The sequence below is a fragment of the Carlito syrichta genome, unplaced genomic scaffold (assembly GCF_000164805.1).
Source record: "Carlito syrichta isolate Samal-C Ts95f unplaced genomic scaffold, Tarsius_syrichta-2.0.1 Scaffold59884, whole genome shotgun sequence".
Classification (NCBI taxonomy): Eukaryota; Metazoa; Chordata; class Mammalia; order Primates; family Tarsiidae; genus Carlito; species Carlito syrichta.
The window spans coordinates 418,188-433,987 of NW_007003980.1; the positions used below are offsets into that span (position 1 = coordinate 418,188).

The window sequence follows — 15,800 nt, forward strand, 5'->3', positions numbered from 1 at the left end:
CTTGACTTGCTGGTCTCAGGCGATCCTGCCGCCTCAGCCTTCCAAGTAGCTGGAGCTACAGGCGTGCGCCACCACGCCCGGCTAGTTTTTCTTGTGATGTATTGTAGAGACGAGGTCTTGCCAAGTTGCCCTGGATGGTCTCGAACTCCTAGGTCCAGGCAGTCCTCTCACCTCAGCCTCCCAAAGTGCTGGGCTTACAGGCGTGAGCCACCACGCCCAGCCTTATTTGTGAACTTGAAAAGTAAAAATGTGATTTTCAAACTTTGGTTTTTATTTTTAAAAATACTGTGGAAACTGAAATGTAAGACTTTTTTAAACAGTGAAAAGGAACTTTCAAACTTGAGAGGAGTCTCAGTTTGATTGTTATTCAAGGATTTTGGTGAAAACTAGATTGATGCATCTAGTTATGCTGGAATTTCCTTTTTTATCCCTTTATTTTTTGGCCATTATTGATGACGATGAATAGGTTTTGGAGATTCTATTTTTTTAGTCTCAAAGAATCCATTCAGATTGGTAGTCTTTGGCAGAGTCCAGGGGACTGCAATTGTGAGAGTCCTTGAACTACTTTTCTTGATAAGCAAAGGACTTAGATGTATTGTTTCTCTCACCACATTTGAAAATCCAGCAAACAGAAAAGGCCTATTTTGAACGAATAAGGTAATAGTAATTATTACCACGTGAGGAATATTCTCATTACATTAAGATGTGGTGACTTTTTATAGGTCTGTCATTTGGACCATGGAGACAGGCATATGAAACAGTGTTCCCTATACAAATGTATTTATTTCAAGCTATTTTCAAATATTCCGTTAAGGTACTATGTATTTGAGACTTTCACAAGACTCATGTGGCTTTTTCTACTTAAATAATAAGCAGGATTTTGGACTATGTATCTTCTCTAATGCGGGAGGTAGTACGGCATAGAACTGGCTTTAATACCGACCCTGCCGCTTACTTGCTGTGTCATCATGGGCTAATTTCTTAATCTTTCCGGTTCTCAGTGTCTTATTTGTGAAAAGGGGTCCAAAAGAACAACCTTTCAGGATTTAGAACTAATGTTCATAAAGCGCTTAGTATAATGCCTGATACATGGTAGGAATTATGAATGCTGGTAGTAGTGGAACAAAAAATGTAATTATTGTTAATGTCTATCATCAGTATTGATATATATAGCTGCAGTCATTTTTAATTAAGCATTTGTTTGTAAGCATGAGCTTACACAGCTTTTCTTTCAAATCTAAGTATGCCTTGGTCATGATTTAGAATACCAGAGTTAGATCTGTCTTGCATTGGACATTAAAAATATAATAGTCTTCCTCCCAGTATTCAGATTTGGTTTCCTGTAACAGTCATTTTCTCTTTATTTTCCTAGCCAGGTGTGTCAGTTTCCCTAGTGAATCCCCAGCCATCCAATGGTCACTTCTCAACCAAAATTGAAATCAGGCAAGGAGATAACTGTGATTCCATAATCAGGCGTTTAATGAAAATAGACCGAGGAATCAAAGGTAAATGATTTCCCTGAAACTCATATTTGGCAATAGATGGTGGATTTGGTGAGTTGTAAGCAGAAAGGAAAAAGAAAAGTAACTGGCTTGTCGAGGGACAGCTGTGTAATATTTTGGAAAGAGCACTGGGCCCAGAATCAAGAAACCTTTATTCTTTTTGGGACTCTGTGGCTAGGTGGCTTGGTGACTTTGCCATGTCACTTAAGCTTTAAACTGATCTGTCTTTTAATAAAATGAGAACATTGGATTAAATATTTTTCCAGACTCCATTTAGCTTTACAACTGTAACTAATGATTTCTGTCTCTCAGAGGTATTCATAATTAAAGGACATATACTCTTAATATTTTAAACTAACCTGCCCAGCAGGCTCTGTTCCTGGGAAAAGAAGAGAAACAAAATAAAAGTTACTGAGTATCTTCCATGCATTAGCCATTTAATCCCTTTACAGCCCTATAATGTTGAGGGTATTATTATTTCCCTTTTACATATGATAAAATAAATGAGGCTCAGGCAGGCTAAGTAACTTGCCAAATTCATTCAGCTAATAAGCCCTGGAGCTGGAATTCAAACTCAGGTCTATTTGACTCAAAGTTCATATTTGTTCTTCTAAACACTGCCTCCAAGTAAAATATGTAGATAATTTTATTTCTTGTCAAGACTCAGTTTACATCTATGATTAGAGTCAGTGTAATAATTTATGGCTTTTTTTCCTCACCTGGCCAGGTCCTGGTCTGAACAGAGTATGAAAGGAGTTGGTGTGTCTCTGTATAATTTTTCTTCTGAATTATGAAGATAAATTTATGTTGAGATTCACTGTTTTGCTTTTTTTTTTCTTTTTGCTAGCAATCAAAAGTTGATTGGGCTACTTCCTATTACTATAAAAATTTTCTATAAATCTCAGACAGTGATCTAATTTATGGAACTATAGTCAAGGTAGTAATATTCCATTAACATAGAAGACTTTAAATAGCCTTCTGGCATTCATTCTACCATGCATCTTATGTTCTTTTGAAGATATTTCTTTCCCTTCTGTGGACATTTATTGAGGTGCTACCATGTGTAGTGTATGTAGAGTCAACTGTGTACATAGCAACTCTGTATACGTGGGTGTGGGAAGTCCTAATGGAAGTACTGTTTAAGAACTGCATCTGGTAAAGGGGAAGGGGACTAAGCTCTTGACTCATGTAATCATAGGTCTAAGAGAAACTACTGAGCGCAGTGAAAAAGGGTAGGTAATATGTGCAGCACAGAGGAAGTTGAGGATATTTCCAGCTGTGGTGATCGGGGATGAATTTTTGTAGAAAATATTGTTTGGATGGGATCTTGAAAATTATACTCATGGAGATAAGGGGAAAGGGTATACTAGGAGGAGGGAAATACCAATTGCATCTGTCACTGCGAATGGAACAGTAGCAGCAGTATATACTAGGTCAGGGATTTTATTGTTTATATAGATAGGTTTTTTAATTGTGGTAAAATATACATCACATAAAATGTATCATTTTAGTCATTTTTAAGTGTACAGCTCAGTGGCTTTGAGTACATTCACACTGTTGTGAAACCATCATGACCATTCATCTCTAGAACTTTGTCATCATCCCAGACTGAGACCCTGTGCCCATTAAATAATAAGACCCATTCTACCTTCTCCCAGTCCCTGGTAACTATTGTTCGCGTTCTTATTTTTTAAAGATTTTATTTTTACTGGACATATAACAATTGTACATATTTATAGGGTTATTGTGATTTTTGACACATGTATAACGATCAAGTTAGAATAATTAGCATATCCATTATCTCAAACATTTATAATTTTTTTGTAGTGAGAACCTTGAAAATACCTCCTTCTAGCTATTTTGAAATATACAATAAATTGTTAACCACACTAGAATTTATTCCTCCTAACTGTAACTTTGTATCTGTTGACCAACCTTTCCCTCTCTGCTTTTTTCCCCTATCCTTCCCAACCCCTGTAACCACTATTCTACTCCCTGCTTCTATGAGATAACCTGTTTTAGATGCCACATGTGAGTGAGATCATGCATATTTCACTTAACTACAGGCTTTTCCAGGTTGCCACAGATGGTAGAATTTCATTCTCTTTAATGGCTGAATAGTATTTAATTGTTTAAATACATTTTTCTTTTTCTTTATTTTTTTTTGAGTTGGAGTCTCACTCTGTCGCCCAGACTGGAGTGCAGTGGCCGCTCCTGGCCACCGCAACCTCGACCTGCTGGGCTCCGGCGATCCTTCTGCCTCAGCCTTTCAAGTAGCCAGAATTACAGGCATGTGCTACCATGCCCGGCTGATTTTTGATTTATTGTAGAGATGAGGTCTTGATGCCCAGGCGGGTCTTGAACCCGCGGGCTCAGGCAATCCACTCACCTCAGCCTCCCAAAAGCGCGGGATTACAGGCTGAGCCACCGAGCCCGACATTTTCCTTTTTCATTCATCTGTTGATGGGCACTTTGGTTGATTTGCTGTCTTGGCTATTGTGAGTAGTGCTGCAATAAACATGAGTGTAGATACTTTTTTAACATACTCATTTCATTTCCTTTGGATATCTACCCAGCAGTGGGATTGCTGGTAGTTCTATTTTTAATACCTTGGGGAACCTTCATGCTGTTTTCTATAATAGCTGTACTGATACATTCCTGCCACACTGTTCTGCTTTCTGCCTCTATGAATTTGACTATTCTAGGTACCTCTAAGGGGCAGCATACAGTATTTGTCCTTTGGTGTCTAGCTTATTTCACTTAGCAAAATGTCTTAAGTTCCCTCAGTAAAACAGGTACCACAGAATGATAGTTCCATTCTTAGAACTTATATGCCACAATAAGAAGAACTTGGAAATTTGGAAATATGAACATATAAGAAGCCTATTGCATATATTCAGTCATGAATATTATAAGATTTTCTAATAGGAAGAACTCTTAGCCTTGGAAAGCACTATAGTAGCTTTCAAAGAAAATAGACATTTGTGGGCCACTGGATAGGATTACAAGGTTGTAGCATGTGAGAGGATATATTTCTGTATTGAAAATTGTATTACATAATGTTAAATCTGCCTCCTTTTTAAACGTACTCTGATACAGCACTGACTGGGTTCTGTGGAATTGTACTGAAATGTGTGTTCTAGCTCTTGTCTTTTCTCATTGAGCCTCTGGCATAATTCTTATATCTTTTGTTATACTAGCTATGAATAATATTATCTGCAGTGTTTTAAGTTTGGTGTTAGTAGCTGCTCTAAATTTTAGAAAACAGAAACTTTGTGGGGGATTTGAAGTTGATATTCTTATAAGAATCCACGGAAGAGATTTAACCTTGATACATTTTAAAAACCCCTTAGGATGCTTTGAAATAAGGGGCCGAGCATACTGAGCATATGAGAAGGAAGAATTAAATTCAGTAATATAGTTCTTGGTCTGTTTGCTGCAATAGCCAACAAGTTGTCTAGTTAGTGCCAATTGTATTGAGGGTGATTATGATCTAGGTGCCAGAGGAACTGGTTTAAAACCACTTTCACTCAACAAAGGCCATGAGCAAACTATTTGATGATAATGGATTTAAATTCCTCACAACCCATGCCATATATGAACTAAGAACTTGGAGGTGAGGGCCCCTGGTTCACATTTTTATTCCCTTGGGACTTAGGATCACTCTCATCTTTTCTCTAACGACCTTAAATCTTGTGTAGTTGCAGACTTAAATTTCAGCATATTCAATGATAAGAGAGATCTGGGATAAAAGATAGTAAAACCACTAAGAAAGCTCCAAGAGTTTATTGGCAGTAATGAACTACATGGTGAAACATCAAAGCAAATGTGTTTTGTCACTTAGAAGCCTGATGGAGTATTAAGGTTTCTTTGAAATAGTTTGATTCAGAATTGCTTGGAATGATGAGGGAGGTCTGTTTGAGAGAGGCAGATCTGTGGAAAAAGGCCTTATGCATGAAATCTGCTGGCAGGACTTGTCATTGCTTCTGTAGCAGAATATTTGGTATCACTTACCACTGATGTGCAAGTTGAATTACAGTCACTGCTAAAATGAATTGTATTTTTCCCCAAAATAAGATCATGGCTGCCATGTAGCCCGTCCTTGTTCCTTTCACATTTTAGCTTTCAGGGCTTGTGCTGTTTCTGAAATTGTATGGTCTCTGCAGAGACTCTCTCCAGAGACTCTTAGGTAGGATTTGCTCTTGTGGTAGTTGCAGGTAATTGGTCTAAATTGGAGTCACAGTCTTTACTTCCCAAAGAGAACAGAACACGTATTCCTGGCTCAGCCACCAACTGCATTAATGTCTCCTTTTATCTTTTAGCCTTCTCATGCTAAGCTTCACACTCTCAAGTCAACATGAGGGAGTGTAGCTCACAGACCACCCAATGATTTGTTTCAGAAAGGGGTGGAAAGTAATTCAGAAAATATACTCTATTTCTGTGGATCAGGTTAAGCATAACTAGCCATGCTACACCTAGAATGAGGTATAAACATTTGTAATCATTTATGGTGTTTTTCTGCCATATGAAATAAAATCATTTGATGTTGGAACGTCTCAGAATTGCTGACATAAATACATTTCTTTTGGGCTCAGTTGTTGGCAGGATTGTTGTATTATAAATTTGTTCAAGGGACAAGTGCTTTTTTTGTCAGGAGCCTTCTTATCAGCTTGCACAAGAACAGATCACAAAAATCTCAACTGGGATAGTTACTGGAGCGCATCCTAAGGCATAAACTTCTCTCCTTGTCTCTCATCAACTTGTTAGTATAAACACTTTCATCTTTTGAGTAAATTAGAAGCTGGTAGTGGTGTTTCTTTGAGTAGCATTTATTTCTCCAAAAGTACCTCCAAGAAAAGCTATGACTCTTGCAGGTTTGATGTATTCCTGGAAGCACAACAAGGAATAAATCAGTTTTAGACTTTTTTATATTAAAACATGTAAAAATGATTTGAGAGATCATATAGGATAATGCTTAAAATTATACTCAGTTCTTCCTCTCTTGGTTTATAATTCCAGGAGAAGTGTGAATACAGAATCTCTGACTGTCTTTGATCTGAGTAGACGCTGAAAGGGAATGAAGTTTTGTTAGAAACTGTTTAATAATCGGATGAAAATATTTTTGTTTAGATATAACAACTAGTGTGTTTAAAATGTGGATTGTCAGATTCATTCATGAGTTTGAGTCAGAGACTATAATTAATGCTAATATTGCTAATTTCTTTTGCTGTAGACCTTTCCAAAGTGAAGCTGCTGAGATTTGATGACCCAGTATTAGGGCCTCGACGAGTTCCTGTCCTCGGAAAAGTGCACATTGAGAAGACCCCCATTTCTGAGCATGCTGTTTTCCATGTGGACCTCATGAACAAGAAAATTCATCTCACTGAAAATGGGCTACGGGCAGATATAGGCGATACAATTATCTATCTGGTTCATTAAACTCATGCAGATGAGAGCTTTATCCTGGTTTCTAGGGGTACTACTGCACTGAGTATGCCTACGGAATGGCTATGAGAACCTTAGGTGGGACCTAAATAGATTCCATTTCTAACCATCCAGTTCTGCATGTAATCACAGTTATACAAGTCATCTTTGATTTCTGGACCTAATAAATTTTTTTCCTTCTTTGGGCCTCTGAGAGAAATGTTTTGTGCTACACTTTAAAAACAAACAAACCAAAAAACAAATACTGCTATTTCCTAGAAGTTTCTGGTGCTTAAGATTAACACAGAAAGTTTTATGAGTTGTATTTTATATTGTTTGTGAAGGCTAAGGAGTATCTAACAGCTTTTTATAGTATATTCACTTACGGAGTTAGCTATATTTCTTTTTTAAAAAGAAAAAAATAGTAAATTAGCCAGTTTCTTTTTTTTTTTTTTTTTTTTAAGTGAAAAGAACTCTTATGGTAACTTAAAAGAACAAATGAGAGTATTTTGACTTGTCTGTGATTTCTAAATATTTTGTATAAAGAATAGTTACTGTATTTTATAAGACTTTTAAGCGTTACTATTTTTAATTAACAACCAATAATGTTTTTTCAAGGTTAATAATCAATAGTTGATATAAACTTATTTCACCTACACTAAATTTAGACATTTTAAAATAAGATTTTTTTCCCCTTCAGAAATTGCATTTACTAAATTTATCTTGAGTCCAATTATGTTTAAACATCATGCTGACTGTATTACAAATATATTTTATTCTTGCTGGACAGTCTTTTAATATTGTCTGTGCCATCTGTCTTTATAGGAGGAAAAAATGTAAGGTACTGACTAGCAGTGGAGAAAGACATTTCTATTTTTGATGGGTTTGGTATGGGGAAAGACCAATTTTGATAACCCAGAGGAACCTAAATTCTGACTTTAAGGTCATGTACACAGATTTTATTGAGCTTCTTTATTTTGCTCTCCACTGTTAGAAATTGCTAGGCCTAGTTAAATGCTCTATCACAAATTTACTGAAGCAAATCATATAGAATGCTGGACTGGAAAGATCCCTTCAAATCATCAAGTGCAAATCATCATTTATCTGAGAGGAACAGGCAGTATAGCATAATTGGGTGAGATTACTTGCTCTGCAGTCACACTAACTAGGTTAGATTTCCACTTCTTCCATTTGCTACTTGAGTTATCTTGACTGATTACTCACCCTCAGTTTCTTCATCTATATAATGGAAGTCATACTGGTACCTACTTTGTAGGCTTATTGTGAGATGTTTGGATGAATTGATCTGGGAAAATCATAAATATAGCATAGGGCCTGGCAAGCAGTAAGCCTTTAGTAAACCTCACCAATGAGATAATAAAGAATAATATACCAGGGTGTATTGGCTGACAATCATTGTAGGCTGTAATCATGTCCTTTGTATTGGGTCCTTTGGGGCAGCTGTTCCTTTGTTTACTCTTCCCTGAATTCTTTTGCTGCTCTCTTCAATCTGCATAGCCTTAGTTATTTCCAAAATCAAGCGGCGCTTTCAGGTACCCAAACATAAGCCTACTTATGTTTAGCTCAGGAAGATATACTATACATGCCTTGCCAAAAAAAGAAAAAGAAAGGCAAATTATAATATTATGAGTGATTGTGTCCATTTTATTAAATGAGTCTGTGATGCTTGGATTAAGCGTGAGTTAGGATCCATGGATCTCCTGTTCTTACAGTCTCGATTTCTGTGTGTCTCTTTTAGAATAAGCCTCCTGCTAGGATGAATATGCTTCTCATGTTTAAAGATATGTAAGTTTTGTACAAGGGAGCCTATAAGTATAAGCATGTTACTTCATCTGGTACTCAACTGAAGAAGCAGCAATTAGTTGATACGCTGAAGGAAGAACAGGCTACATTGACCTTATTACATTGATGTATGTTAGTGCCTTTCTAAGGGATTTTAATCTTTTTTAAGTTTTGAAATATAATGTGCATAATATTCACAAAAGGTGAACAACAAAAAATTTGTAGTATACACATAACCCCTTTCCTACCCCCTCCAAAAAAAGGTTGACAGTAAAGCAAACTCCTATGCAGTTACCGACCAGTCATGGAATGACAAAATGCCAGTAGTGCAGAAGCCTGCCTTTTGCCTCTCTGCTCACTAGAGATAAACCATGGCCCCATATTTGGTCAGTTTTTATAAATGTTCCATGTGAACTTCAAAAGCATGTATTCTACAATTGTAGCATTCTGTATTTGTCTATTAGGTCAGAGTTGCAGACTGAATTGTTCAAATTATCTCCTTACTGTTTTGTTTTCTGTTTTTGAGAGGTATACGAAAATGTCACGACAATGGAGTTACCTATATCTTCTTATATATCTGACAGTTTTTGTTGTATATATTTTGAGGCTGTGTTATAAATTTAGATTATATTATCTTTATGGTAAATTGAACTTTTCTAGTTAGAAAGTACTACTCTTTATTTTTAAAGTTTTTGGGTTTTTTTTCCTCTAAAGGCTACTTTGTCCAGCATATGGTAACACTGGTTCTTTTGGTTAGTGTTTCTGTGGAACATTTTTTAAACTCTTAACCTTCTATAGCTGTATTATCTTTTGACAGCTTGACAAATTTTAAGCCTATAAAAAAAGTTGCAAGAACTGGCCAGTAAACATCTACATACCTGTCACGACTTACCAATTGTTAATATTTTTCCATATTTGCTTTATCTCTTTTTAAATGTAAACTTTAAAAAATAAAATATGTATCTTGAAATAGTTTTAGATTTACAGAAAAGTTCTATTTTTAATAGAGTTTCTATATACCTTTCACCCAGTTTCTTCTGATAACATCTTACATAACCTTTGTTCAGTTGTCAAAACTAATTAGTAATGGCACATTATTGCTAACTAAAATTGTAGACTTTATTTGGGTTTCACCAGTTTTTCTAACAATGTCTTTTTATTCTTACAGGATCCTATCCAGGATACCATATTGCATTTAGAATATACTCATATGTAAAAAAAATTCAGAACCGTTTGGTAGTAAGTTACAGACACCATGAAAATTCATCTTTCAGTAGTTTAGTGTGCTACTTCTAAGAACTAGGGTATTTTGTATAATCATAGTATTATTATGCCAAATAATTTAGCTTGATACAGTAATATTAGGTAATAGTTTTCTTAATAAAATTGAGGAAATAAAATTTTGATGGTATCTCAATAATAGGTGATTTTTTTTTAACTCAAGATTCAATCAAAGTAAGCATTTTATGGTTATATCTATTGGTCTTTAAACTAGGATAGTTTCTCTGTTTAATTTTTTTGGTATTTCATTTCATGACTAACATTTTAGAAGAATTCAAGCCAGTTTTATTTATTTATTTATTTATTTTTTGAGTTGGAGTCTCACTCTGTCGCCCAGACTGGAGTGCAGTGGCTGCTCCCGGCCACCGCAGCCTCGACCTGCTGGGCTCTGGCGATCCTTCAGTCTCAGCCTTCCGAGTAGCCGGAATTACAGGCGCGCACTACCACGCCTGGCTGATTTTTTTATTTATTGTAGAGATGAGGTCTCGCCGCCCAGGCGGGTCTCAAACCCGCGGGCTCAGGCAATCCACTCACCTCAGCCTCTCAAAGGCGTGGGATTACAGGCTGAGAAACCAAGCCCGGCTCAAGCCAGTTTTTAATAGGATGCTCACAAGTTGGATTTGTGTATTTTCTCATGGTTAGAATCAGATTTAAAATCTTGGCAAGAGAACTATATAGGTGATATTTCCCATGGTATCATATGAGGATTAATATATTGTGGATTTGCTCCATTATTGGTGATGCTGCATTTGACTGCTTGGTTAAAGTAGCATCTTCATATTTTTCCGTTGAAAAGTCCCTCCTTTTTGTAGTATTTAGTCTGCGAGATCACATTTTGAGGCTTATGTGAATATCCTGTTGCTACGGTCTGAATGTTTGTGTTCTCCCCCAGATTCATTTGTTGAAACCTAACTCCAATGGTAATGGTGTCAGGGGGGCAGGAGGTGGGTTTTTGGAGGTGATTAGGCCATGAGGACTGTGCCCTCATAAGGGGATTAGTGCCCTTATAAAAGAGGCTTGAGGGAGCCCTTTTGCTCTTCTGCCTTGTGAACACAGAAGGCATCATCTATGAGGAAGGGGCCCTCACCAGCCCCCGAATGTGCTGGTGCCTTGATCTTGGACGTCCCAGCCTCCAGAACTGTGAGCAATACATTTCTGTTGTTTATAAATTACCCAGTCCAAGGTGTTTTGTTATAGCAGCCTCCAAAGGATTAAGACAACTATTTACCAGCAAACTTTTACCAAGTGGTAGCGTTCATGGATAACATTTCTGTCAGTTATTACATTGTAATATGATGCATTCTTAAAAAGTGATAAAATTGGTCAGGAGTGGTGGCTCACACTTGTAATCCCAGCACTTTGGGAGTCCAATGCAGGATGATTGCTTGAGCACAGGAGTTCAAGACCAGCCTGGGCAACATTTTTCGTCTATACTAAAAAATAAGTAAGCTGGGTATGATTAATGCATGCCTGAGGCTGAAGGAGGAGGATCACTTGAGCCTGGAAGTTCAAGGCTGCTGTAAGCCGTGATCATGCCACTGCACTCCAGCTTGAGCAACAGAGTAAGACCTCCAACTCAAAAAAAAAAAAAAAAAGGTAAAAGAATAATTTCTTCTACGTTTATTTGGTATCATTCTGTAAAGAAGAGGTTTCATCTTTGCTTCCAATTTATTTCATGCATCGTTTTCAAATCACTATGGGCTGGTGAAAATTTTCTTTCATTTATGCCGTAATCATTATTCTTTGCTCAAATTTTCCTAAATTAACACCATTCAAGCAGGCTCCGGTGTCCCTTTGGTACCTCCCAATAAATCTTGGAGCATTTCTTTGCTTATTGGTATAAGAAGTTCCCAGTTCATTTTATATTTTCCTGTCTCAGAACTAGAAATTAGTCTTCTTTCTAAGGAGCTCTTCATTTTAGTGGAGAATGGTATTAAGACACACAAGATCATGTGTGGGTCTCCTAAGGACATTGATTTTTTAGGTCTTTAACGAACAGAACTGAGAAAGCTGTAGTGTATTTTTAAGTCATAATTTTATCTGTCATTATTTCTCGCCTTTTCCCCTACATATTTATGTTTCTTCTCTCACACTGTGAAACTCTGGTTCCCTGGAGCCTCAATATATTTACTCATTTGGCCTATTAGTACTACAGAATTGCCAATCCAATTCTGTTAACAACTAATCTACTAAGTAGAGTTCAGTATTTTTTTTCTGTTGTAGTTCTTTGAGTCTTTAGAATATATCTCACTAAGAGAGCACTATATTCAAATATTTCTTGAAGTAATTTTTTTGTAAGTTTCTTAAATCAGGAAATGTTTCTTGGATTCTTTTTTGTGGTTTTAATAGAGTTATAGTCATTTGTTTCTCTTTATATTCAATTTTATGGTTCGCTTTTTTTTTTTTTGAGTCTTCAGGCTGGAGTGCAGTGGCATGGTCTCAGTTCACCACAACCTCAAGCCATCCTCCTGCCTCAGCCTCCCAAGTAGCTGGGACTACAGGAATGTGCTACCATGCCTGGCTAATTTTTAATTTTTTTTGTAGAGATGAGATCTCACTGTATTGCCCAGGCTGGTCTTGAACTCCTAGGCTCAAGTGATTCTCCTGCCTTAGCCTCCCAAAGTGTTGGAATTACAGGCATGAGCCACTGTGCCCAGACTGCTTTTTTAAAATTTATTTTTTGAATAAGTAAAATACATAATTCAAAAGCCAAAATTATACCCACCCAGAGAATTCTTCCTCTCCACCACAACCCACTTACTTTTTATAGCTAACTGTTGTTATTCCTGGAATATTTTTCTTTTTTCCAGAAATAAGCAAATATTTATATGTACTTTTGTAAAAAGTAGCATGGTGTATCTACCTATATGATTATATAATATAATTATTTTACATCTTTTTTTTAGCGTTAACAGTATACCCTAGATAATTTCTACTTTTGTTCCTCTTCTTTCTCCATCTCCTTTCCTCTTCCTCCTCTTCTACCCCCTAAATACTATTTATAAGGTGTACTGTAGTTTATTCAACCAGTCTTCTCTGGATGGACACTTAGGTTGTTTTCAAGTTTTTGATATTTTATGGGATTTGTATAGGATGATATAGTGAGTAACCTTATGAAGATGCCATTTCAGATTTGGGCAGGTCTTCAGAGTACACTTCTAGCAATGGGTTTGTGGGTCTGACGGTAAACGCTGGTGTGGCTTAGAAGATAGCTGGGCAAACCCATGTTAGGCAGAGGGAAGAGCAAGTACACAGGCTCTGAGGCCAGGTGTGTAGCTGGTGTTCTGAAAGACAAGCAGGAGGCCGCATGAAGAAACACGTTTAGAAATGAAGAGTGATTTACTCAAGATTCTGTGCACTAGAGGCAGAGTTGTATTAGAGCCCTGGCCGCCTCATTCCACCGAGGCTGAGCCACCGAGCCCGGTCACCAGAATTTATTTATAAAAATTGTGTGTTTATTCTTACATGTTTAAATTTCTGTCACCTTCAAAATACTCTTCATTTGATGCAACACAACTGTCAAGATGTCTTTTCCACTGCTCAAAAGTTTTGAATTTGTCGATTTTGATGCCTTTTAGTGGTTCCACCATTTTGTTTCACCTCTTCCATAGCAAAATGCTGCCCTTTGAGGACTTTTTTTCATTGGGGAAACAAGTCGCTTGGGCTGAGATCAGGTGAATAGGGAGGATGGGACGTGGGGGACACGCTGTTTTTTGTCAAAAACTGCTGAACACTCAGCGTGGTGTGGGTAGGTGTGCGCATAAACCATCTGTTGTAAAATGGGCAAACACCGTGAAAGAATCACCCCCCCAAGAAAATTTTCGGAAGCTGAACGCAGCCTCTCACAACGCTAGCCAGTAAGTACACTGAGGCCGGTGGGTTCCTAGAACACTTACCTAGCGGGGGAAGCTTGTACTACAAGGGGCTTACCCTCCAACAAATAATGCCAGGTTTTCTGGGTCCCCCTTCGCATATTGGGTTAAATAAAATATAATATTAAAATTAATGTTAGCTATTTCTTTTTACATTTTTGTTTAATGTGACTAATAGAAAATTTAAAATGACATATGTGTCTCAAATGATATTTCTATTGAACAGCGTGGTCTAGAGACTTGATGAAATGTAGGCTAACATTAAACATTACTTCCATTGCATCATATAAACAAATACATAATGTCAGTTTGTCCCATTCGTGGTGCTAAATTTGATAATTCCCAAGACTCTCCATGTTAAAAGTGCATTTTGATCACTTCCAAAACATTGTATTAAAGATACATTTGTTAAAGTCACTTCCAGAGCTTTTATGGTAAAGATATTTTTTTCTTTTTTTTTTTTTTGAGTTGGAGTCTCACTCCGTCGCCCAGACTGGAGTGCAGTGGCCGCTCCCGGCCACCGCAGCCTCGACCTGCTGGGCTCCGGCGATCCTTCCGCCTCAGCCTTCCGAGGAGCCGGAACTACAGGCGCGCGCTACCACGCCCGGCTGATTTTTTGATTTATTGTAGAGATGAGGTCTCGCTGCCCAGGCGGGTCTCGAACCCGCGGGCTCAGGCAATCCACTCACCTCAGCCTCCCAAAGGCGCGGGATTACAGCCTGAGCCACCGAGCCCGGCTTATTTTTTTCTTTTTTAACACTTTCAGAACTTTCCATTGTAAAGACTCATTTTGAGTACTTCTGGAATTCTTCATTGTTAAGATATGTTTTCTCTTTTGCAATTAGAAATATGTGACATCTTGGTAATATTCTGTTCCCAATTTTTAAAATCTGATGGTTTTAATACCTCTTGAATATTCTTTCCTGATAAGTTCTTATGTTGGGGTCTATGCAAAATAGGGATTTTCTAATGCTATCATTTCTTTTTCATAAATATTTGCCATTCTTCTGTGAAGAGCATTCCTTTTTCTTTTTACTCTTTTAAATTTATTTTTAAGTGCAAAAACTGGGTAGCACGTGGACTAGTCACCTTATACAATAGATGTTTGATTAGAAAGTGTACAAATGAGCTGGGCTCGGTGGCTCCGCTCATTTCTGTTATTTGTAGAAACCTGTATTTTCATTTGTAGCACATTTACTCAACAAATCATGGAGTGCTTTGTATGTGGCAACACTGTTAAGCACTTGGAATAGAAGCTAACAGAGGACGCACACTGTCCTTGGTGGTGGATGCATCCTCACGATTCAGAGGATGCCAGGTGTCCAAACCCACGAGTGGAAGCTGTTAGGTGGCTGTGTCTGAGTCACCCTGATTTGCCTAGCTCAAACTTGAGGAGACCACCTTATGTAAGATGGATTCAGATGCCATACTTGGACAGAAAGGCCTTTTTGGCCCTGTTTCTGGGCTAGCTGTGGGACTTGTGTTATGTTGCTCACTTGGGCCAGCTGTCCTGAGGATGGAGACAGGCCCTGCCACTTCCCAGCCACAGGGCATGGCGCACCTGCAGCCTTCTGAATCTTCTAAGGAAAGGCCAGGTGACACTTAGCCAGATAAATATATACCAGAGGTGTCTCTTAAAGCAAAGGGATTTTTTCTACCAAAGATGAGTCCTTTTTTCTACTTACACGATATCTCCAGCAGCATCTCCCCACATATAAGTAAAATGAACTTGCCTGCAGTTAAATGTGTACATGTCTTTAAAAGAGAAAGATGTCTGTCAGTTACATTGCTATGACCTCAGGTTCTGGAATATCAAGGAAACATTCTTTCAAGAGAGACCACTTTGGCTTGAAGCTTACAATCAGCTTATTGTCAAAGGGAAATGGACAGCCCAAGTGACAAGAAAGCACTTTTCCCT

At 37.6% G+C, this 15,800-nt stretch overlaps 1 protein-coding gene across 5 annotated transcripts in view; it reads left to right on the plus strand.

Annotated features, from left to right (window-relative positions):
* The window catches only part of LARS (leucyl-tRNA synthetase), a 73,473-nt gene extending 66,340 nt beyond the window's left edge, over nucleotides 1–7,133 (plus strand). For 4 of the 5 annotated variants that reach the window (XR_002481461.1, XM_021708449.1, XM_008050376.2 and 1 more), the window contains 2 exons: nucleotides 1,373–1,505; nucleotides 6,736–7,133. Coding sequence is in view for 3 of the 5 variants with exons in the window: in XM_021708449.1 (XP_021564124.1) it covers nucleotides 1,373–1,505; nucleotides 6,736–6,941 (339 nt within the window). In the remaining 2 variants the exon portion in view is untranslated. The remainder of the gene's footprint in view (nucleotides 1–1,372; nucleotides 1,506–6,735) is intronic. The other variant, XR_002481462.1, reaches the window with a different exon arrangement.
* The last annotated feature ends 8,667 nt before the right edge of the window (nucleotides 7,134–15,800 follow it).